This window comes from Zootoca vivipara, chromosome 8, assembly GCF_965207765.1.
Source record: "Zootoca vivipara chromosome 8, rZooViv2.hap1.1, whole genome shotgun sequence".
Taxonomy (NCBI): Eukaryota; Metazoa; Chordata; class Lepidosauria; order Squamata; family Lacertidae; genus Zootoca; species Zootoca vivipara.
In genome coordinates this window covers 36,060,797-36,084,298 of record NC_142591.1, presented here as the reverse complement: position 1 = coordinate 36,084,298, position 23,502 = coordinate 36,060,797, and the positions used below count along the sequence as shown (strand labels likewise).

The window sequence follows — 23,502 nt, the reverse complement described above, 5'->3', positions numbered from 1 at the left end:
GGAACCCGGCCAGATGGGCGGGGTATAAATAATAAATTATTATTATTATTATTATTATTATTATTATTATTATTATTATTATTATTATTATTGACAGTGTGCCCTCACTCTCCTTCCAACATTTAGAATCACAGGTGTAAGGTGATCATCCAAATAAGGCTAGAGAATTAACAGGCCTTAGATTGTGCAAGTCTGTTATTGATAGAGAAACAATTGACAAAGAATTTATGCAAAAGCTACCCACAGTGGCAAACTTCAAGAGGAAAGTGTGCAACAGAATCTATCAAAAGGTTTGAATGGTTAAAAAGGTATGTTGTTCATTACGTTATTTCTGGTCTTTTGCGTCAAGTTCAGTTTCTTCACCTGTAGGATTTGTATCACTCTTCAAATGTAGAAATGGCTTAGTTCTTGCATTAATATAACAGGGGAAAGATCGCACCCCATCTCCATAAAGCAACTTATTAAGTATGCAAAGACCTTTATGCACTGTAATAAATTTTAAAATGAATTCTATATTACAAGCATGATTTAAAGGTTCAGTGAAGGTTGCCATTGAAGATGAAATGTGTTAACAGCCTAGCCTTTGAGGTCTGACTCATATGCAGTATTTCTTAATGTACTGTACTTAAATTAGAGCAGTAAATGAATAAATATTTTACAGCATCAGCCATTATTTCAGTGGAATATTCTAAATGGGGTTCCCAACACACATCCATAATCTATCTGTATAATAAATATTCTCTCCAAGGCAATAAGAAATGGGAAGCCATCATATTAACACACTGTAAATATGGAATTATACCCGCTTTCAAAATGTGAGTGTGCATTTTTCATACTTAAGCAGTGATCCACAGCCCAGTGAAATCAAAACAGTGACACCCAAGCCAATTTTGTATTGTTTGTCTCAATGGGACAACAATCTGATTATTGGGTGCCACTTTAGCTGCAGATTCATTTGGCATCCTCTACTCGGTAAAGCATCCTCTACTCGGGGACCCAGGTGGCTCTGTGGGTTAAACCACTGAGCCTAGGGCTTGCTGATCAGAAGGTTGGCGGTTCGAATCCCTGTGATGGGGTGAGCTCCCGTTGCTTGGCCCCTGCTCCTGCCAACCTAGCAGTTCGAAAGCACGTCAAAATGCAAGTAGATAAATAGGAACCACTACAGCGGGAAGGTAAACGGCATTTCCATGTGCTGCTCTGGTTTGCCAGAAGCGGCTTTGTCATGCTGGCCACATGACCTGGAAGCTGTACGCCGGCTCCCTCAGCCAATAATGTGAGATGAGCGTGCAACCCCAGAGTCGGTCATGACTGGACCTAATGGTCAGGGGTCCCTTTACCTTTACCTTTACTCGGTAAATGGATCAAGGCCATTTTGCTTACTCCATTTGCGGTTTAAAATTTAGATATTATTTAAACGTGTTTGTGTGTGCGCAATTCTATGGTATGCTTTTCTGAGCAAAGCACCTTCAAAGAAGTTTACAGCAATTAAAAAAAAATACACAGAACCAAAACAATAAAACCTATCCAAAACTTTCATTACATAATGGTAAAGTCTTTATCCAGACAGTGGGACAAAATTACTTGAAGGCAAGTCAAAACAAATATGTAGATATATTTAAGGCTTCTTGAAAATTCTGGAATGCAGCAGTCAGCTGCAGTTCTTCTTTGTTCCAAAGATGCGGAGTTGCCACAGAAAAGGTACACACCTGGGTGCAAACTCAGCAAGAAGGCTTCTGAGATCTCTATGTGCAGGAAGGATGGTCCTGGTGTAGATGATCCGACAAGTAGCTCAGGTCCAAACCATTTAGAGTTCTAAAGGTTAAGGCAAGCACTTTAAAATGGCCCTGAAAATGCACTATGAACACCTCCCTTGTTCTTTTATAATGACAATGGCGCCCACCTGAGAGGTGTTGGAACAAAGTTTCAGTGAGTTCTGCTGGGGGGGGGGAGGCCTAGGCATAAGTTATTTTCCCCTAAGTACTTAGCAAAAATAAGTATCATTTCTGAGAGCTGAATAACCAAGATAAACTAGCTCAAAATAAACTCTCATGGCATAATAGTATTTTTCTGACAATGTGCAGGATGCTTTTTAGAGCTTTATATCGGAAAAAGAGAGACCTCTACTTTCTTTCATTAAAAATGCATGTTAGTGGAACATCATTAAAAGCACATGGATTTTCCTGGCAAAGTAGATTTGGGACCTCAGCCAGGGCATAATAAATAGCCTGTTCTCTGGTTTTATGGAAGAATTTGTCAATTTACCGCTCACTTACTTTCGTGTAGTCATACTGAAGCTGACATTGTCCCTGATTCAGTGATCAATGCATCAATCCATTGGATAGTTTAACCAACTCTTCTCAGGTCTTGTCAGCTTCTACGATGAGTACGTTTTACAAGTCCTCAATATGATGGACAGGGAGTTTTGGAGAGTTTTTATTTTACATGACGCTTCCCCACCCTCCTGCCCTGCCCAACCATTCACAGACTTCCAAACAGCCCAACTTACTAAAAGTCTCAGTTGACAGATACTGTTCTGGATGTTAGAAACCATGTTAAAATAATCTTATAAAAACAACAAAATAGGAAGGAATTGCATTGTTCAGATGAATCCTGTTGAATTTATGCTGATGATTCCTCTTTGTGACAAATGATGTGGCCATGTCCTTTGGTGTCTTCATTTTGGCTAGAAAATGTTGCTCAAAACAACTTGGTTTGGGGAAAATATTTGACATTTGTGTATGCTTCTGTGCTTTTAAATTATATTCCTGTGATGTGGGGACAAACAGATTGAAAAAGTGAAGAATCGGGGATATATGAAACATTGAGCAGGATAAACAAAATTTCCGAATTTAGGCTGCAACAGCATGCACACATTTCTGGGGGAAAGCCGATAGAATCACAGTAGGACTTGCTACTGAGCAACCTTTCATAGCATTGCACAAAATCCAACCAATTTAGACCACTTTCTTTCTTTCTTTGTTTTTTTAAGCAATACAATTTATTCTGAGAACCAGAAACAAACCAAAATGACTGGACAGGGTAGCATGTCACTTAAGACTACCACAAGCTCTTCAAATGAATTTATGCTACAGTTTTATGCCATCATGGAGAAGCAATACTGTCATATGAACATAAGGGTTCTGCTGGCTTGGACCAAAGGCCTATACCACAGGTAATATGTCACCATCATGACAGGTGATCATGAGAGTTGTAATTTCCCTGGAAGTCAGCATTTTCAAAAAATAGTGGGTGCAAAAGAGTGTGAATGCAATCTCCTTTGGAGATGGAGGTCCTTCTGTCATTTCTTCTCACACTGCAGTATAGCTATGGTTTAACAAGATAACTTTTTCACATAAGTGATCTGGACACTTTTCTGTGTGGCCTATTTCAAATCCCATAAGAATTGGGCATCATCATCAGAAAAACATTAAAATCCATGCTTGATAGTGTTATGAAGAATAAAAGTATGAAATATATGTTCTCATTTTTGCTTTGTAACAACCCCAACAGCTGAATCATAATTTATTTTCAGGCAAATGAGAAAGAAAGTTTACTTGAAGATGATTTATCTCTGTGACCTCAGGAAGATTTATGTGAGCTATTTATCCAAGTTAAACTTTATGAAAAGATTCTATTTCTTAATATAAAACATGCTCTTAATGTAACAACTAAATGCAATGTCTTACCTCCATATATATAATTTCATAAACAATAGCATGATTATTTAAAAAAGATTTATATAATCTCTACTTACTTTTCAGTAAGAAGGTGATCCCTTATTATGTGTGCTTCTAGTTTTAATGTGCAATGCAGGTTAACAAAAAAGTATTATCTTCTTAAATTAAGGGGAATTTAATCCAATTCTGATGTAATGTTCAAGGTCAGTGGTTCCTAATTCGGGGTCCAGGGACCCCTGGGGCTCTGCGTAACACACCCAGGGGGTCCAGGGCCCCAACCCTTGCCTCCCCCACACTACATTTTGTCATTTTTGCATAGTAATATCACAAATGTTATGGTCTGTTTTAGCGCTGCACGATTTTTCAATATATTGGCCGAAATCACACCGCGATAACGATTTTGACCTGGCAATACGCAGCAACATATCGCTCCTCACGCGAGGGAGAACAGGGCAGCCAATTTCAAGGCACCACCGATATTGCATGATGATCTCAGCCGATAATGCTTCTGATCTGAGCTGCCTTCCCTCATGCAGAGGGACACCAAGGCAGCCAATTTCAAGGCTCTGCCTTCCCCTCATGCTGACAGTGAACAGGGGAGCTGATTGACCTCACTTCAAGGCACTGTGGCCACTGTGGCACTAATTTCCCCTGGCAGGGGGGCGGAGCAGCTTTTCTCAGTCAATAGGAAAGCAGCAGCAGCCACAGTGGACATGCATCTTTGCTGGCTGCCCCAATGACAGCATTCCCATCCCTTCTCACCCAAACCACGCAGTGGAGGTAACTCCATTTCATCTCTTCCCCCCCCCTCTGATCTCTGTGGATGCTTCTTCCCTCATCTCCATGCCTGAGCTCCAGTTTCAGACACTGCGATATATCAGAATATTGTGATGTTTAGCTGCTGATAAATCATGATGCTGAAAGCCAGATATTGCTCAGCCCTAGTCTGTTTTTTTAGTATGCCTAAAATCCTTTGCTCATTAGGGGCTACCCCACATTTTGTTCAAACAATTCCTTTGCATAGGTAACTACCATAGATTTATCAACATTTTCAAAAGTAGGGGGGGGGCTGTGGCTTCGCTTTTGAAAAAAATGGGTCCTCAGTAATTAGCTTATTGGGAACCACTGTTCTAGATTTTATACATTGCACTCATGATAGTTAACAGTGCAATCCTATATGTATTTATTCAGATTCATATCCCATTAAGTAAGTGCAGCCTTTGACAGTTTTTTTAGATGCAAGGGAACTCAGCATGCAGCATAGCATATTATACATTTTCAAGGTTTCGGTGGGAGTTATTCTAATACACGTTTAATAATCAGTAAGCCCACAAAAATTCAGCAGAGTTGGATGTAAACAAATCCTTAGACACAAAAATAATTTAAGTCCCTTACCACTTTGCTTTGTTAAATCTGACAAGAACAAAGGTGTTTGGCCGTAGTGATAGACAAGCCTCACTCTCTTTTGCCTTGCAATATGATGTTCACACACAAATCAAGTGACAGCTGTAGGATGGGGGATACCGGCTTGGCAGTAGATATATGAAAGAAAGATCTAGATATTGTAGTTGATCATAAGCTGAACATGAATCAGAAACTTCTCATGGCTGCAAAAGAAAGACCAATGCAGTGTTAGACTGCACTAATAGAACTATAGTTTTCAAGCTATGAAAAGGAATTTCATACTGATCAGAGATCATCTGGAGTGCTGCATCTTGTCCTGGGTGTGAGCCTTTCAAAAGGATGCAGATAAATTGGGAGAAATGTTTAGAGGACAGCAATGGGCATGGGATGGGATGGAAAGCAAGTCCTATGAGGAATGGTTGAAGGACCTAAATAAATTTAACCTGAGGGCATGACAGCACACCTTACATAACTGAAGATCTAAAGGCCTTAAGTTAAAGGAACATAGATGTCAACAGAACATTCGGTGAAAATTCTTAACAATAAAAGCAATTTGATAATGAGACCAGTACAGTAGAGGTTAGTGCCCATTGGGACTGGTAGGGTGGAAGGCAGAGGTTCTAATGCTAAGAGAAACCAGAGCTAAAGCTAATGATAGGGCATAGCCAACTTATTCTGGTTTGGTCCCCACTGTCTTCCTGGCTGAATTCAATAAGGGCGACTCTTAGAATAAGGAGGAGAAAGGTAACAGCCAGTGACATCCCATAGACTGGTTGTAGATAAAGAGGTAGTCAGGTCGGTACTAGCCAATGGCAGTTTCAGCTTGGCAAGGCAGTGCCCCAACTTACTTTATTGAACTAACATCCACTGAATGGGATCAATTACCTTAGGGCTAGTGGGCTCTCCTTCCTAGAGATCTTGAATCAGAACAGGCATCCCCAAACTGCGGCCCTCCGGATGTTTTGGCCTACAACTCCCATGATCCATAGCTAACAGGACCAGTGGTCAGGGATGATGGGAATTGTAGTCCAAAACATCTGGAGGGCCGAAGTTTGGGGATGCCTGATCTAGACCAATCCTCTAATCAATGAAGGAACGCAGAGCTAGAACGCCTGAGCACACAAGGCTCTATGTTTCCATTCTTCATAGGTGAGATACATTTATGTTCAGGCCACTTTGGTATTGACTCTATTAATGTTGCAAAGCTTGGGAAGACATAGATTTCCCACAAATTGCATTTGATTGTCATGTCAGTAATTTCCCACATCCCCTTTGGATGGTCCTGTTCAGGAATCTTCCTGTTGTCTCAACCATCTCAAAAGTTAACTGGTACAAGTAGGAAATTTTCCAGAGAACTACAAGCTCTCTGCTGTCATTTCCATTGAGTTAAATGTCTGGTCTAACTGCTGTTTCTCTGCCTGCAAAAGAATAAAACACCCACACACCCTCAAGGTCATTGTGTCACAATGATGTGAGATGCAAACACTGCTTTATTTCAGTGATATCTCTTAGATGAAAGAGCCTGCTTGCAAATCAATTTGGACTTTAAAAGGGGGTGGGGAGCACAATGGTGCTTTTTTGCTTTGAAAAGTGAGCTGTCCTTTGCAGCAAGTGGGTAAAGGCAGGATCACCAAAGGTAAAGCTTCCTGAAGATTTATTTTAAAAGAAGTTGTAAATGGCATCCACTAACTTCTTTTCTTTCTTTTTGCTCTGCTACAAACAAGTTTGTTTCACATTAAAAATACTAATGTAAGAAAATAGCAGAGAAATAGTGCCAGGAACTCTAAATGAAATGTAATGTTTTGGACTCCAGGGCTTGATTTATTTGGAGATTAATGCACTTCTTGGGACCAGAGCCTGAACTTAACAATGCACTGGAGGCATATGTTAATGATCTAGTAAAACATCTCCTGTTGTGTCTCAGTGCTGTGTTTTGAAAGATAATGGAGCGCACATATTCTTCGCTGAAATCTGTAAGATTATTAAGGGCATGTTGACCTTGAAAAAGGTCCCCTAATCAAAAACAAGCCTATTACATTTATTTTTAAAATGAACAGTAATACTAGCCTTCTAATATTGTAATTATGCCTGATGAAACAGAAAGCTTTACAATAGCATTGTATACCAAGATCTTCATTTTTTCCCCCGACGAGCAGCAAAAGGAAATGTTAAAAATAATACAATAGACTATTTTATTGCTGTTTCATCACTCTTAACAATTTCTGTTTTGTTACCTTTCGAAATCTCATCTATGTTCTTGCAGCCTTTTCAGAAGTTTAATGGGGGTTTTTTCATCCCATTTTAAACGATCAACACAATCACTGAGTGCAGTGCTGATTGATTCATTGCCACATGTCAATTGGGGGGGGGGTTACAATACAGTAAAAATATTTTCAATAAGAGGGGGCTACCATCCCTTTACAAACAGTGCCATTTTTAAAATCTGCATGCATCAGCATCTCGCTTGTTCACTATGATGCTGTTCATTAGCATATGGTACTACTCATTGGCGCATTTGAAAAATCAGCCACTATGTGTAAACAAAGATAGGAGTGCCTATAGCTTTAGCTTATCAACTGGTCCCTGAGAAGTGCACAGGCAAGTTAACAGTGCAATCCTGTATGTGCCTACTTAAAATTCATTCCCATTAGACTAATGGGGCTCATGGGCTGCAAAAAGATCAAACCTCTCCATTCTGAAGGAAATCAGCCCTGAGTGCTCACTGGAAGGGCAGATCCTGAAGCTGAGGTTCCAATACTTTGGCCACCTCATGAGAAGAGAAGACTCCCTGGAAAAGACCCTGGTGTTGGGAAAGATTGAGGGCACTAGGAGAAGGGGGTGACAGAGGATGAGATGGTTGGACAGTGTTCTCAAAGCCAGCGTTTCTCAACCGCTGTTCCGCGGCACACTAGTGTGCCGCGAGACGCTGGCTGGTGTGCCGCAACGTGCGGTGACGAGAAGGGCGATTTGCACTGTCATGTTTGCATCACTGACCCGCATCACTGTTTGCATCACTGTTTGCATCACTGACCCGCTGGAAAGCAATATTTCTCCTCCTCTTTCCCAAAGCTCAGTGCAAACGAGCCTGGTGGCCGCCAATACACAGCGCTGACCCGCCGGAAAGCAATATTTGGCAAGTGTTTCTTACAGTCATAATTATAATATAGGGCGGCACAGAGTTAAATTTTTTAACCTTTTTAATGGTGGTGTGCCTCGTGATTTTTTTCACGGAACAAGTGTGCCGTGGCCCAAAAAAGGTTGAGAAACACTGCTCAAAGCTACCAACATGAATCTAACCAAACTGTGGGAGGCAGTGGAAGACAGGAGTGCCTGGCATGCTCTGGTCCATGGGGTCACGATTAAACGACTAAACAACAACAACAACAGCAACAGACTAATGGGATTGCAGCTTTAGTGACTACACCTGAGTCCCTGGAGAACATTTTGATCATGAAATGACTTGATTCTTTATAGAAATGATATTGCAACTACCTATTGCAACAAGTTCCATTGAAACCTTGTTGCCTTTTTTTTATTCTACAAACCTACTATTTTGTTAGTTGAGGTTAAGCTTTACTGTTATTTGAGGTTAAGCTTTACTGTTTGTGTCATATGTGTTAAAATCATTGATCAGGTTTATAGAATGTCAACTACACTAATTCTTTTAGCTGAATACTTTGCTGTTCCACTTACGAACTTTAGAATTTTCAGATAAGGAAATGCCTGGAATTCTAAAAATATGCATAATTCTAAAGATCTATAGCAAAAAAAAAAATTATTGTGCCAGTGAAAATGTTATTATTACATGATGAAGAGAGAAATTGTACTCCAAATCCATTCTCAAATGCATATTCTTGATCATCCATGGCACATCCATTTGAGAATGTATTTGACACACCATTTTAATTTTCTTCACATAATAACATTTACACTAACACTATTGTCGAATGCTCTTCACACTATACACTGATTCTATGATTCTATATAGGTTAAGAACATGTGATGCACTTTGTAGTAATCATACTTTTAAAAACCTACCCCAAAAATCCTGATGTGTTGTGATCAAGGAGTCTATTTCACACCATACTTCTTTAGACACCATATATTCCGATGGATCCTAATATGTTTTGGCAGCAAAAGTCACAGTGCAATGGGGTGAAATGAACTTATCCTGAGTCAGCTTTAGATGGATAATCTGGAACATCAAGCAAATAGCTGCTTTAAGACAACAGGTGAAAGGAAATTGGTGTGATCAACGAAGGAGATTATTTCAAAGTGTTAGGCACCTTATAATGCCATCTACAGGTGACAGTAAAAAAATCTATAAATCAGAGAAACCCCATATGTTTTCTCTTTTTGTATTTGTCTTGTACATGATAGGTTGAAACAACATAATTTCCACTGTAAATCAGGTAGGTGTATGATAAATTAAATAATCCATCAGAGACAATAAGACACAGAGACAATAAGTACTACAGAAACATGAGAAATTTAATTTCTGAAATGGTAACTTGGGAAAACCACTATATTTACATACTACTCTAGGCTAGTAAGATGGCTAGGATTCATGTCAGGAGCTGGCAGGATGCCAAGAAAAGCAAATTGATTGACAGTTATCCAATACATGTCTACTCAGAGTAGAATCATAGAATCATACCGTAGAGTTGGAAGAGACCACAAGGGCCATCCAGTCCAACCCCCTGCCAAGCAGGAAACACCATCAAAGCATTATTGACATGTGCCTGACAAGCCTCTGCTTAAAGACCTCAGAAGGAGACTCCATCACACTCCTTGGTAGCAAATTCCACTGCCGAACAGCTCTTACTGTCAGGAAGTTCTTCCTATTGTTTAGGTGGAATCTTCTTTCTTGTAGTTTGAATCCATTGCTCCGTGTCCACTTCTCTGGAGCAGCAGAAAACAACCTTTCTCCCTCCTCTATATGACATCCTTTTATATATTTGGACATGGCTATCATATTACCCCTTAACCTTCTCTTCTCCAGGCTAAACATACCCAGCTCCCTAAACCGTTCCTCATAAGGCATCGTTTCCAGGCCTTTGACCATTTTGGTTGCCCTCTTCTGGACACGTTCCAGCTTATCAGTATCCTTCTTGAACTGTGGTGCCCAGAACTGGACACAGTACTCCAGGTAAGGTCTGACCAGAGCAGAATACAGTGGTACTATTACTTCCCTTGATCTAGAGTAAGGTCCATTAAGTTCAACAGGCTATTCCCAGATAAGTGTGTGACTATGCTAAGAGAGAAAAAAGGTATCTCACTCTGTTCTTTTCCTCTTGTCACTGGAACTGGGGCTGCCATGTTCAAACAGAGTTATAGAGTTAGTCCATTTTTTTTGAGGACTGCTTTTCTTGATACGGTTTTATCTAGTGTACATATCTAACACACACACCTTTAAGGTAGTTGCAGATTCCTATAACCAGATTAGAAACCTCTCATATCTTGCAGATGAAAAATAATATTGCTATAGTATCCTTGCTTTTACTGGTCAGAAATACTTGCAAATATTGCTGTACTCAAACAGGGTTTTCCTAGAATCTTTATATGCTCACAACTATTCCTAGTTTTGAATAATGCAGCTCTCCTTGGAGAATTGTCCCTTTGGACAAAGGCCTGGTTCTCACATCACATTATACTATAACTGGAAGCAAATGATGGATTAATATGAGGAAACATCATACATGTGAATCCTACTTACAAGATTATTGCTCCACTCCTCCCTGCTGGTGCTGCACTGCCAGAAAACAAGCCAGATTCTGCACCAGGGCTCCTGGTTTGCTTGTTTGTTTCCAAACAAACCATGAACAGTAACCAAGAGGTGTTCTTGGCGTACTGCCATGTTCAAACAAAAAATTTAAAAAAAATTCCTTCCAGTAGCACCTTAGAGACCAACTAAGTTTGTCATTGGTATGAGCTTTCGTGTGCATGCACACTTCTTCAGAACAACATGACAAGTCAGAGTTTGGCTTGTTTTTTCTGCTGGTGTGGCAGCAGCAGGAGTGAGGTAAGACTAGAATGAGAACTTTAAAGCAGTGTGAACCAGCAAGCACACTGCTCATTCACTTTAAGCCATTGTTTGTTAAACGATGTAGCATGTAAAGTGGTCCTTTGTTTGAAACCTACCCCTCAAAGATATAGTACACCATTTTTTTTGCTTTCTATTCAAAATCCTTAGGCAAGTGCCATATATATTTTATGATAATTAAATGGATTAATCATTTCCTAAGTTGCATATCAAATGTACCACAAAATAAGATTCATGTGCATGCCCTGTTGAGAGCAGAATAGGCCTCCAGCTGCATGATAAAATAGATGAAACTCTAATGGCACTCTGCAGGGTTCTTTTAACCTTTGTGGGCTTGAGACACATTTTCACTTGCTGTTGTACACCTGAGCACTAATGAGCCATGATTATAAGGTGGATGGGATGACGCATATGTCACATTTAAATGCATAACTTTCTTCAAATTCATCAACAGCCACAGTAACTCTATACGGGGAAGGGGGAAATAGGATTTAAAAAATGATGAAAAAGAATATGAAAAACTTTTGAAGTAAAGTGATAAGCTTACAGTGTCTTTAAAAAGGTAAAGGGACCCCTGACCATTAGGTCCAGTCGTGACCGACTCTGGGGTTGCACGCTCATCTCGCATTATTGGCCGAGGGAGCCGGCGTATAGCTTCCAGGTCATGTGGCCAGCATGACAAAGCCGCTTCTGGCAAACCAGAGCAGCACATGGAAATGCCGTTTACCTTCCCGCTGTAGCGGTTCCTATTTATCTACTTGCATTTTGACGTGCTTTTGAACTGCTAGGTTGGCAGGAGCTGGGACCAAGCAACGGGAGCTCACCCCGTCACAGGGATTCGAACCTCCGACCTTCTGATCAGCAAGCCCTAGGCTCAGTGGTTTAACCACAGCGCCACCTGGGTCCCCACAGTGTCTTTAGCCCATTGCTATTTGACGGACCAGTTTTGGATGTAAAGGGTGCTCACTGGGAAACATTCAGACATTCAAGTAGCACAGTCCAGAAATAAATGTATCACATGTGATGCTCCTGTGAATGCAGGATTCTCTGCACAGTGAGAACAGGAATACATTCCTTTAGATTACAGACGCTGTTCTCACACCCCTTAATATTCCCACTATCCAGGATCAATCTGGGCTGAAGCATACAGTACCTTTGAATTGCAGCAATTAAAAGTCCTGAACCAATTATTCTGATCTCACAAATCACAACCCTCTGGAGATCCCCCAAAGGCTCATATAGGATTTCCTGTATCCTAGAAATCTCTTCCCATTTAGCCATACCACACACAAAGTAACACTTGTCTCTCACAGTGCTACATGCACACCACAACTGGCAAAACTGCAGGTTCATTATGCATGAGTATTTTTCCAGTGCTTCCCTATTTTCCTGTGATGAACCACTTCAGCAATAAAATTAGTATCTGAAAATACCCCTCCCCCCCCCGTGAAAATGTATGCAATTTCCCATCCACCCTGTTTTAAGGCGTGAAAGCTCTGCTATAATTTATACTGTACTGCAAGCAGAAATATAGGAAAATGGTAAGAACTGCTTTTTAATGCCTGGCTCAGTCTCCTATCAGCATTACCGGTATTTGTTCTCTCCCACCAAATTGGCCAATGACCTTATTAAGATATGAAAAGGAATATAATTGGAAGGCTGTTGATTTAAAACAATCAGCAATAAAAACAAACATTGTTATGGAGAGGTGGGTAGGAGTAGAGGAGTAATACATCCTGCAGCCATAAATAGTGTTCAGAATTCTGTATCAGCTATATCATAATTCTGAAGGTACATTTCCAGAGCACATAACAATAATTCTGTAGAAAGAACCTAATTGCATTTGAAATATCGGCAAGAACTTTGAGGGGTGAATCCACATCAAATAAACATGACATGCTGTAAAATAAAAGTCAAAACACATTACCAGGCAATAATTAATTTCTGAGTAATTTTTTTATACAAAACATTCACAGGACAGCTCTTCTGTTGATCATAATGTACCTACTCAAGCAATTTTTGATTGTCCAAATACTTAGGTACAAGCAACTTTCCCAGCATCTATTTTCTGACCCACCTACTTATGTCAGCACAAACTGGGCATTCTCCGTCTCTCTTTTCTTACCACCAATCAATAATGGATTTTTGCCTTCCTCTTGAAATGTGTCACTGCTTAGCACAGAACTAAGAAACCTGAGCCAAAAAAAATGCATTTATTCATTCCTTCCAGGCTTTGACCATGACTGACTAGGGGCGATCTCTGCCTGCACTGTGCCTTGTCCCCTCCAGCACCCTCTAACACTTACAATGCTTCAGAAGCTTCTTTTGAAACTGAGATTTCCCAAAGTAATTTGTGATACATATGGAGACAGAATTCAAAAGAAGTCAGCTTATGTATGCATCAAAGGGGATTGTGGCCCCAACAGTTAACAGGAATTCCTCATCAGCCATCCCAAGGCAGCTCACAAAATTAAAACATCAAAAACAATTTATGCATAATAACATTCCCCTTTAAAACAAAAGAACACGGAATGCAGACTGAAACAAAAACATATTCAGAGTATGTTTAATGGGAAATCATACATATGGGGCTACTGCTGGAAAGACTCTGTCTCTGCTGCCCACCAGCCAGATGTATCTTACCTGCATCTTCCCTTCACCTGGTATATCCACCCTTCACTGCCATAGTGCCTTTGCCACACTCAAACATTTGCAGCCCTATCTCAAACAAATGCCCACATTATGAACCACATTCCAAATATTGTTCTCTCATGCAGTCGGATACACTCAAAAATCTGGAAGTGTGATAGAAGAAAATTCCATTCAATATTTAAAGTAATAGTCTAAAGTAATATATTTAGATAATAGAAATATAATGTTGATTTGCTTCATCACACACACTGGAAATTTTCCCTCTCATTTTTGCAGCCTGTCAAAGCAGCCTCAGCCTGTCTCCACCATTTCACAATCTGTCAAAGTGGTTTGGCCCAGAAATATTAGCAATACTCATTGATGTGTAAAACTCCTAAGAATTATTCCATGTGGGTGACCTGTAGTCTGTTCAAAGAGAACTTGTAGAGCAGGGATCAGCAAACTTTTTCAGCAGGGGGCCGGACAACTGTCCCTCAGACCTTGTGGAGGGCCAGAGCATCTTTTGAAAAAAAATAAATGAACAAATTCCTATGCCCCACAAATAACCCAGAGATGCATTTTAAATAAAAGGACACATTCTACTCATGTAAAAACACACTGATTCCCGGACTGTCTGCGGGCCAGATTTAGAAGGCGATTGGGCCAGATCTGGCCCCGGGCCTTAGTTTGCCTACCCATGTTGTAGAGGATGTCCTCTGGAAAATGTGCATGTATTTCTACAGCAATTTTATAGACCAGCTTTATCCACTTGCTGATACCCAGAATGTTTTAAATAGAAATACATTAACAGATGCATTAAATACATTACATGTATTTTTATAAGTAAGTCCCGTTGAATTCATTGTGACTTTCCCACTCCAAAGGTAAGTGGATAGAAAATTGCAATAAAACTGCATTAGAAAACAACTGCATCCATATGAGTGAAAAAATATTCTAAATAATAGTGGATGGTGCCAAATACCATATCCATCCAGTACAGCTAAAACGTCAATTGGCATCATCCATATTAGCATGAGTAAAAGCAAGGTGTATCATGACAAAGGTTCATGAGACCTATGTTTAGGAAATAAAATAGTTCAAGAAGAAAATTAGCAATTTAGATAATGTGGTTTGGCAGCTTCTTCAGCTACATCAAAAGAAATACCAGGTGCAAAGCTATGCCACATTTCTAGATAGAGTTGCATGTAACTGATGCTATTTGCACATGATTTTAATAAAACTGGAACGTGGAAGACTAATCTGTGGTTGTACAGGATGCTTCCAAAATGCTTCAAGATATGAAATGGAATGGGAATCACAGGACAAAACTAGATATTGCAAGGCAAACAGTGTTGTTCCTCTTCTAACCCATCCACTCCCACATCTTCAAAACATCTTCAGTATTGCAAAACTTGTTTTCTCTACATCTGCCTAAAGCAGCATTATAATTAAAGATAAGTTTATGATCAGGCAGAGTACAGTAGATACAGTATATGAGTGATGCTGCTTAAGAGTTCCATCTTTCAACCCCAGAGGGATTCATACATTTTAGCTGTTTTGGTTTAATTGATGGTGTGCTTGAGGGTGTTTGGTGAAGGGAACTAATATGCATTCATGCATATATCAAACTAAATAAATAAAATTAGGACTGAATTCTCAAAGGCAGCCACAATTCAGCTTCCTTTGGGCACCATTTTCTTTGTCTTTTCCAGAGAGAGATCACTATATCTCATGTGCATTTTGCACAGATTTCCCAAAGGTTTTTAAATTATATTTAGCATGACATGGTGAAAAACTCTGAAACTCTCGCTTCCTGCATTGGCCTGGTCCAGTATCTATTTCAATCCATGATACTTCCACAGCTGCTTTCTCTAGAAATGTATACCACTTGCCCACTCAGATATGTTGAGTAGACAATGTCACCCACAAGCCATTGCAATCCTTTGTTAACCATTAACGGTGCTCACTCAGGCCCACCCACACATATATTCACTATATCAAGGGGCATCAGGAACTTGGCCTCCATCATCAACATGTCCCAGTGACCCTTCCTTTAACATCTGAAATCCGTCTGACATTTGAACTGGGAGCCCACAACCATAGAGATCTACATGTGCAAGTTTGAGAACCCCGATAGCACACTGTTTCTGATTGTGTGGAGGGGCTCCATCCTGCCTTGAGCAAAGGAGTGACACATGTAGTCATATGACTGGCAACTGTTTAAATAAAAATGCATAAACACCATTCATTGAGAAAGTGTTTTGTTTAATATTTCTATAGAAGTTAATAGAACTTAAACATTTAAACATGCATTTGTGCCCTGTGTTTTAATTAGACTATCGTATTATTTCAGACATGACATTGTTTTATGGTCTTGATTTACAATGTGAGATGTCTTGCAAGTGGGCAGGAAAGTGGATTACAAATATTTCATTTATATCCACCCCCATTTATATCCTCCCCCACCCCCCATCATTCTGCCCAGACACTGAAGTCCAATGCCCAGGGCCTTCTGGCGGTTCCCTCACTACGAGAAGCCAAGTTACCAGGCAGAGGGCCTTTTCGGTAGTGGCACCCGCCCTGTGGAACGCCCTCCCACCAGATGTCAAAGAGAAAAACAATTACCAGACTTTTAGGAGACATCTGAAGGCAGCCCTGTTTAGGGAAGCTTTTAATGTTTAATAGATTATTGCATTTTAATGTTCTGTTGGAAGCCGCCCAGAGAGTAGCTTGGGAAACTCAGCCAAATGGTTGGGTATTATTATTAATTATTATTATTATCTTTCTTCCATGGAATTTATGGTGATGTACATAAGAATTCCTATGCAATCTTCTATTTAGACCAGCAATGGGCACTAAACCAATGATGGGCAACTCTCAAGGGCTGCATGTGGCTGCAGTGAAGGAAGTGTGGGTGGGGTGCATGTGACCTGTGCAGTAGATCTTCTTGTAAGAAATGGTGAAAATCACAGATCTGCATTTTTTGGCATATTTCAGAACCCAAGAAGCACCTTGCTGGATCCACTCAATGGTCTATACCAGGCATCCCCAAACTTCGGCCCCCCAGATGTTTTGGACTACAATTCCCATCTTCCCTGACCACTGGTCCTGTTAGCTAGGGATCATGGGAGTTGTAGGCCAAAACATTTGGAGGGCCACCGTTTGGGGATGCCTGGTCTATACAATTCAGCACCCCCCCCCCTAACAGCGGTGAAGCAGATGCCTATGGATAGTCTGTAACCAGCAGTTGCAAAAAATAAAGGCTGCTGTAATCCTGTGCCTACTTTGGTGGGAGTAGGCCACCACTGAACTGAATGGGGATTATTTCCAAGTAAAGATGCGTAGGTAAGAACATGGCACATCTCTTTCTCAGCCCATGTCTGCTGTACTCTGGAAGATGTCCATTCCCAGGAGCCTAATGCTGCAGGGCTGTGCCATTATTCAGAAGGAAGCCTTATTATATAGTCAACGGGGCTTGCTTGCCAAGGTGTGCATGGGATGGGATCTTTCGGCTCCTATTCCAAACTTGCTTTCTAGGGGGTAAGTTCTGTGGAAACCCAATGAGACTTATTGCTCACAGGAAACATAATTTAGGGTTGTGTTGTGCCCCTCAGCTGCACTTTTCTAACAGAGCAGCAACACCTGCGTGTGACTCTTGCAGCACTAGATGCACAGGTGGAAACAAAAGGATTGGCTTTGCCTCTTTTATGCAGAAATCTCTCTCTCTCCTCAGAAGCCAGGTGGGGTGAGGGGTCCTTCGTGCTTCTCAGCTGACTGGAGAAATGCCGCCGGGGGGGGGAGGGGAGGACAAGGTTCCTCAGGAGGAGCCCAGCCTTGGCGTCGAAAAAAGAGGCGGCTGGCTAGCTAGCTAGCAGGCGTGCCAGGGAAGGAAGCGAGCGTGGGAATGGGAGCGGCGGATATTCCCCCTGCTAGCCAGCCCGCCCGCCCGCCTGGTCTGGCCTTCTTGGGGAGCTGAGGTGTGAGGAAGGAGGGAGGGAGCGCACGGGAACCCCTCCCCCTCCCTCTCCCCGCTCAGCGCTGTAGGGGGGATGGCGCGGCGGCGCGAGCAGCCTCCGGGTGCCGGCAGAGAAGCAATAGCCGGGGAGGGGGAGAGAGCTGGCGGAAGAGCCAGGGAAGCAGCAGCAGCAACAGCGGCGGCGGTAGCGGCAGCAGCAGTAGTCCTCTCTCCCTGGCTGCTCCAGGCAACGGCGCGGCAAGAGCCTCTCCCCGCCCGTCTGCTAGCGCTTCGGTAGAAGGAGCCACAGCTCCTCGCCGTTCTCGGGCTGCGCGTGGCGCCCCGCAGGAGGGAGGGGGCGGGCTGCGCTTGGCCACGGCGTGCCCGGCACGCGCAAAAGGAGCCGCTCTGCCGCCAGTGCCGCCTGGATGTCAGAGGCTCCTCGCGAGCCGGCGGCCAAAGGCGCTCCGCAGCAGCAGCTGGAGGGAAGAGGACGACGACGAGGAGGAGGAGGAGGAGGACGAGGAGAAGAAGGCGGCAAGATAGGAGACAACCCCGCGCACGGAGCTGGGACGCCGCAGCCGGCTCGCCCCGGCCATGGCCTCCAACTTTAACGACATAGTCAAGCAAGGCTATGTGAAAATCCGCAGCAGGAAGCTCGGGGTGAGTGGCGCCCGGCGCGCGCGCGCGCTTGCTTTGTTCCCCCCTTTTCTCTCGCTCTTGTCTGTCAGCGCCTGGGCGGCGGAGTTGGAGGTGGGGGTCGCCTGGTCAAGGCGGCGCTGCGAGCGAGCAGCCCGCTGTCGTTCCTGCGGCGGTGCTTTGGCAGGCAGCGTGGGGGGTCGGGCGGGTGGGTGTGCGGGGATGGCTCGCTCGGCGGCTCCCCGGCTGCTGGCAGCAGCGGGCGCAGCAGCAGCAGCCGCGCTTGAATGGAGCTGCCTGCTGCTGCTCTCGACTATTGTTTGCCTTCCGCGCGTGTTTGCCCGCTTGCTTGCCTGCCTGCCGAGGTGGAGGCGATCATCGCGCTCCTGGGCGGTGCGGCCCGATCCCTGTTTGCGTTTACTCGGGAGTAGTAGATCCAGCAGATTTCAGAGGCGCAGGACTCCCAGTTTAGGGCGTTTATAGGGTTGCAGCCTGTTTAGTGGAAAGAAACCCAACGGGAATAGCTGTCGCTGTGTTAGAAAGAATACCCGCGCGCATAAGCGGAGAGACAATGGAAACCCATCACCTGTTAAACTCGTTTCCGCCACCTTTATAGGCGGCAAGCCTAACTGCTAAAGAGTAAGTCACACTGAGCACAGCGAGACTTGGATCTGAGTCAACATGTGGAGGATTGTGCTGTTAAACACACACCATTCCCCTACCCCTGCTGTGGCGTGGCTGCCTTTCCCGCAAACGGGGGAGAAGGGCATCGTTCCCTTTAAGCACTTTCCCCAAGCCCTGGCTTTCCGATTCAGCTGAAATCTATAACAGGTTGCAATTGTGGCTGTGTCGAAGCTCGGGGCACTGTGTTAACTTTGTGCATGTTGTATAGTGTGTGTTGGATGTATTGCCCAGAAAGGTGTGTTCGAAGGCACTCTGCCAGAAAGGTCTACAGGTTTCAAAATAGCTCCTAGCGGCCTAGAAGTAGGAGGAAAGGTAGACATAATAGGCAAAAGTAGCTGCTGAGTAGAGTGGCACACAGGTGATGATGATGGGTAGAAACATCTTTTGAGTTGTATGCTTGAATTAGTATCGTTGGTGGAGAGGATACAGACTTAACTAGACTAGGCAAAAGGATAATGGTACGTTTAACAGATGGACAGGAAATTTGGCACAGTAATGGATGCTGCTGCCCCCTGGACTAGACAACTGGCAGATCACAGAGTTTTTGGAGGAAAGGTTGGCTTCAGACAAAAGGTTGGAATCACCTGGAAAGGTGAATGAGAAAGATGAGATAATTATTGGTAGAAGTACTTGCCTAACTTTCAACGTTTCCGCATGCTTTAAAAATTTTACTTCTTGCTAGGAGCTGGCAGATACTATGACAGTTCCAAAAAGTAGTAATTATAACTGTCTGGTTTTGCTCTAAAGTAAGAAACTCTTTAGAAATTTGTTAGGAAGAAAATGGAGTATTGACCAGCTTGAAGGCAGATGTGGAAACCATGCAACGAATCTCTGATTCAAAGTTTAGAGTTATAGTTTGAGAGCAATAACCTGAGATTTGATACAATACCATGGACAAAACCAATCCTGAGCCATGTGATGAGGATATTAGCCTGTGCCAAGAGGAAAACAACAACAGTACAATTAAAACCAAGGAAATATTGTGATACCTGGAAAGTGGCTTGCTTTGGAAGTCATGTAAACATCTGTCTGACAACTTAGTGGTCACTAAGGCTATCAGTGGAGAGCTGTACTATGAAACACTGCTAGTCATTATGGTTATATGCTGCCACCAGGATCAGTGGTACAGTGCTCTGTATGTCAATCATTGGGGAACAATAGTGAGACAAGTCTCTTGCCCTCCTGTCTTGCAAGCCTAGCAGATAGAGCATTGTGGGAAATGGGCTGCTGGAGTAGATGGGCCTTTGGTACTAACACCCACATGAGATCTCCTTTTTATTTTATCTGTCTGTGTTCTTTGCTTCTTCTTCCCTCCTCCTTTTCTCTGATGGGGAAGAATATAACACACTTTAATAAACAACTTTTGATAAACAATTGCCACCTCCTGCTCACTAAGCTTACTGGTTTTAATTTTGAAGGTGGTCAAAGGAAAAGTTCACTTTGCATCCAACTGTTTTTCTTAGCCTTTTGCTGAATGACTGCCATTTGAGTTGGCTTAACTGTTTTATGGTGACATCCTTTTCTGTTAGCTTTGTACTGGAAGGAACGTGTTTTGGAGACACTATTGTAGATAGGCTCTCTCCACAAGTGTCCTTCACTACAACACAACAAAGAACATCTGAATGAGACTTTTGGACTCAAAACCCTGTAAAACAGGCACCCCCAAACTGTGGCCCTCCAAATGTTTTGGCCTACAACTCCCATGATCCCTAGCTAACAGGACCAGTGGTCGGGGAAGATGGGAACTGTAGTCCAAAACATCTGGAGGGCTGAGGTTTGGGGATGCCTGCTGTAAAACATGTAGAATTGTAGCTTTCCAATACAAATGACATCACTAATCAGCCCAGTTAAATATATAAGGTTAGAATGTATATACCAACTCATGGCTACATGGTATTCACAGATGTTGCTAATAAATAAGTTCCTTGCTACATTCCATACACTTCCTACACTAAAGATTCCCATGCTACTGGTTCTTCTGTTCTTACACACCCAGTTTCTGCCACAGGTACAGTGCATGGTGTTACTGTAAGCCTCTTAATTTATTTGTCTTCTGAAAACATAACTGCACAGACTTGCATGTAGCAAATTCAGCTTCTGTTCGCCAAATGAGGAACATGTGAATAGGATTCACAGTAATGCAGTCACTATTTCTTCTCAGGTACAAGTATACAGAAAGGGAAATGCAAGTCACAACTGCTGCTCAATACATTTAGTGTACCACTATGTGTTGTCTGCTGTACTGTCATGGAAGTGAAATGGTCCACATTTGTAGGTGGGTTTTGTTCAGTACCATGTGAGGTACAATTGTGTTGTTGGGAGTTATTTGATGGTAGTAGTTTTATGCCCCTTATACAAAGGGTCTGCACTGGTCCCAAACTGAACCTGTCCCAGGTGAGAGGTGGGAGGGGAGTATTTTGTGGTTCATTGGCCCATTAGTGCTACACAGTCTGTGAATAGTCTCTTCTTATATGTTTGGCAATGATCCTTTGCAGGAAGGATATGCATGTGTAGTGAGTGTATGTGGGTTGAAATATTCTTTTGGTTTGGTGTTTGTGGCATTCTGCATAGTAATATTGTCTAATCTTAGTTGTATAGATATGGTTATGGTTATGAATGTGGATATGTGTATTTATGTATTTGCATTTTGCTCAGTTGAAATTGTGATTATTGTACGTTTATGTACTTCAATTTGATTTTCCTCCTGGAAAATGGCTTTGAGATCTGAGGACAGTATGCAATAGATAAATGGACTTAATATTTAAATAAATAATATAATGTTGATAATCTATAGTAGCGTTTCATCTGCCACTGTGGTTGTGTCCTAGAGCATTGGGACAGCCCCTGTCAGCAGTGCTGATCATGTGGGTCAAATGGGGGTGGATCCAACCAGCCTTTACTATATTAAATATGCAGCCAAGAAGGGTTTTACAGTATTAAGAATATACTTTTTGGAAACAGTTGCCCTAGGAGCAAAGAACCTTGCTGGAGTGAAAGTAACATTTAATGATATATTCATTAGTTGATCTGGTTATTTTTGTGTTATCAGCTGTGATCAAGAATGTTTTTCTTTCTCCATCTATGACTATGGACCTTATTGTCAATCGCCCTGGCTACCAGGAACTCTCAATCAGGGGTAATATGTTGAGGGAATCAGATGATATAAGAAAACTTGAGTTGGTGTGTGGTTGGGAGTGATGCTCATTCTTCTCTGCATCAATATTAAGCATTATGTGCAGTTGTTGACTTTTAGCAACTGGCTTTCTGTTACCTTCCAAATCTATAATGTCCATTATTACAACACAGACCAGCATTCTTCAGGCTTTCAGATTTCAAGGTGCTTCCATCCCTACTCCAGGGTAGGAATTGGCATAGTGGAAATGCATATGTTGAAAATGCTAATTCCTTTTTAATAATTCTATATTTTGGGGGTACTGATTTAGGATCAATCAGAATATTTAATTTGCAACCTGGTTCCAATGTGCCCAGCAAAGCAGCAATTTCTTTTATATAACCACTTTTAATATTTCCCTGCTCTACATGAGGAGAACATATAACAGACAGCAAACTGCATGCTTAAGCTGAAACTGTTACCAGTATCTCGAGGGACTGTGTCTTATATATTTATATGAATGTGTTCCCCTTCCAAAAGAGATAAGAGAGAGGCCATGTGAAATTTAAAATTTTACAAGTGGCTAGAAGCTTATCACAGTGCTAATATATATTATCTTTGCCCTGGAAGCTGTGCTTTTCTTTGCAGAAAGGGTGTTCAAGGCTAAGGGAAGAATAATCATAAATTGACCTTTGGAACATTTCGCTATCTTGACAAGGCTGTTAATTCTGAGAGAACACAGTGGGGTTGTTGGAATCCCAATTACAGACTATTGCGGTACAGCTGACATGAATGTGTGTGGTTTTAAGCAGCTTAAATCAAGGTAGAAAGGATCCCTCATGCTCTTTGGCTGGATAGACAGCACCCCCAAAATAATGTTTCAAACTGAATGGCAGTGTCAAACAATGTCTTGGGAAGTAATCACAAAATTTCAACAGGCCTTAGAAGGTTAGTATTATTGCTGCTTGATGCCAGGGCAGGATGACATTAGTTCAGTAGAACAATGGAACACAGAAAACCTTATTGGGAAGCAAGAATTTTTCTTACTTCATGAAATAAGGGAAATAAATCTGATCATGCTTTATACTGAAACTAGATATGACATTGGCACAGAGGAAATATTTGGGGTATGCTCAATATTCCTTTACTCATCATGATACTAGCTTTGTTGTGTGGAAAATAGTAATGTATTAGGACTTGTAAAGCTTTTGAAAGAGTGCAGAGATTTCTGTTGCGAGTTGGAATTCTGAGATCCCATTCTCTATATGTAGTTGTGTCTCTCTGTGTGTATGCACACGCGTGTGCAGACACAAACACACAAACTGTGAAGGAGGCCATAACCGAAAGTGCAAGGCCA

The 23,502-nt window shown here is 42.1% G+C and overlaps 1 protein-coding gene and 1 long non-coding RNA gene across 5 annotated transcripts in view; one reads left to right on the top strand and one right to left on the bottom strand.

Moving 5' to 3' along the window:
• The window catches only part of LOC132592551 (uncharacterized), a 108,721-nt gene extending 97,848 nt beyond the window's left edge, over nt 1-10,873 (bottom strand). For both annotated transcript variants that reach the window (XR_015951426.1, XR_015951427.1), the window contains exons 1-4: nt 10,798-10,873; nt 9,120-9,276; nt 5,073-5,284; nt 1,707-2,765 (exon numbers count right to left, since the gene is read on the bottom strand). This is a non-coding gene — a long non-coding RNA (uncharacterized LOC132592551). The remainder of the gene's footprint in view (nt 1-1,706; nt 2,766-5,072; nt 5,285-9,119; nt 9,277-10,797) is intronic.
• Nucleotides 10,874-17,599: 6,726 nt separating this feature from the next.
• The window catches only part of DOK6 (docking protein 6), a 171,580-nt gene continuing 165,677 nt past the window's right edge, over nt 17,600-23,502 (top strand). For 2 of the 3 annotated variants that reach the window (XM_035125322.3, XM_088675295.1), the window contains exon 1: nt 17,605-18,373. In XM_035125322.3, coding sequence (XP_034981213.1) covers nt 18,308-18,373 — 66 coding nt within the window. In that variant the 5' untranslated portion in view covers nt 17,605-18,307. Of the gene's footprint in view, nt 18,374-23,502 lie in introns of all 3 variants that reach the window. The other variant, XM_035125321.3, reaches the window with a different exon arrangement.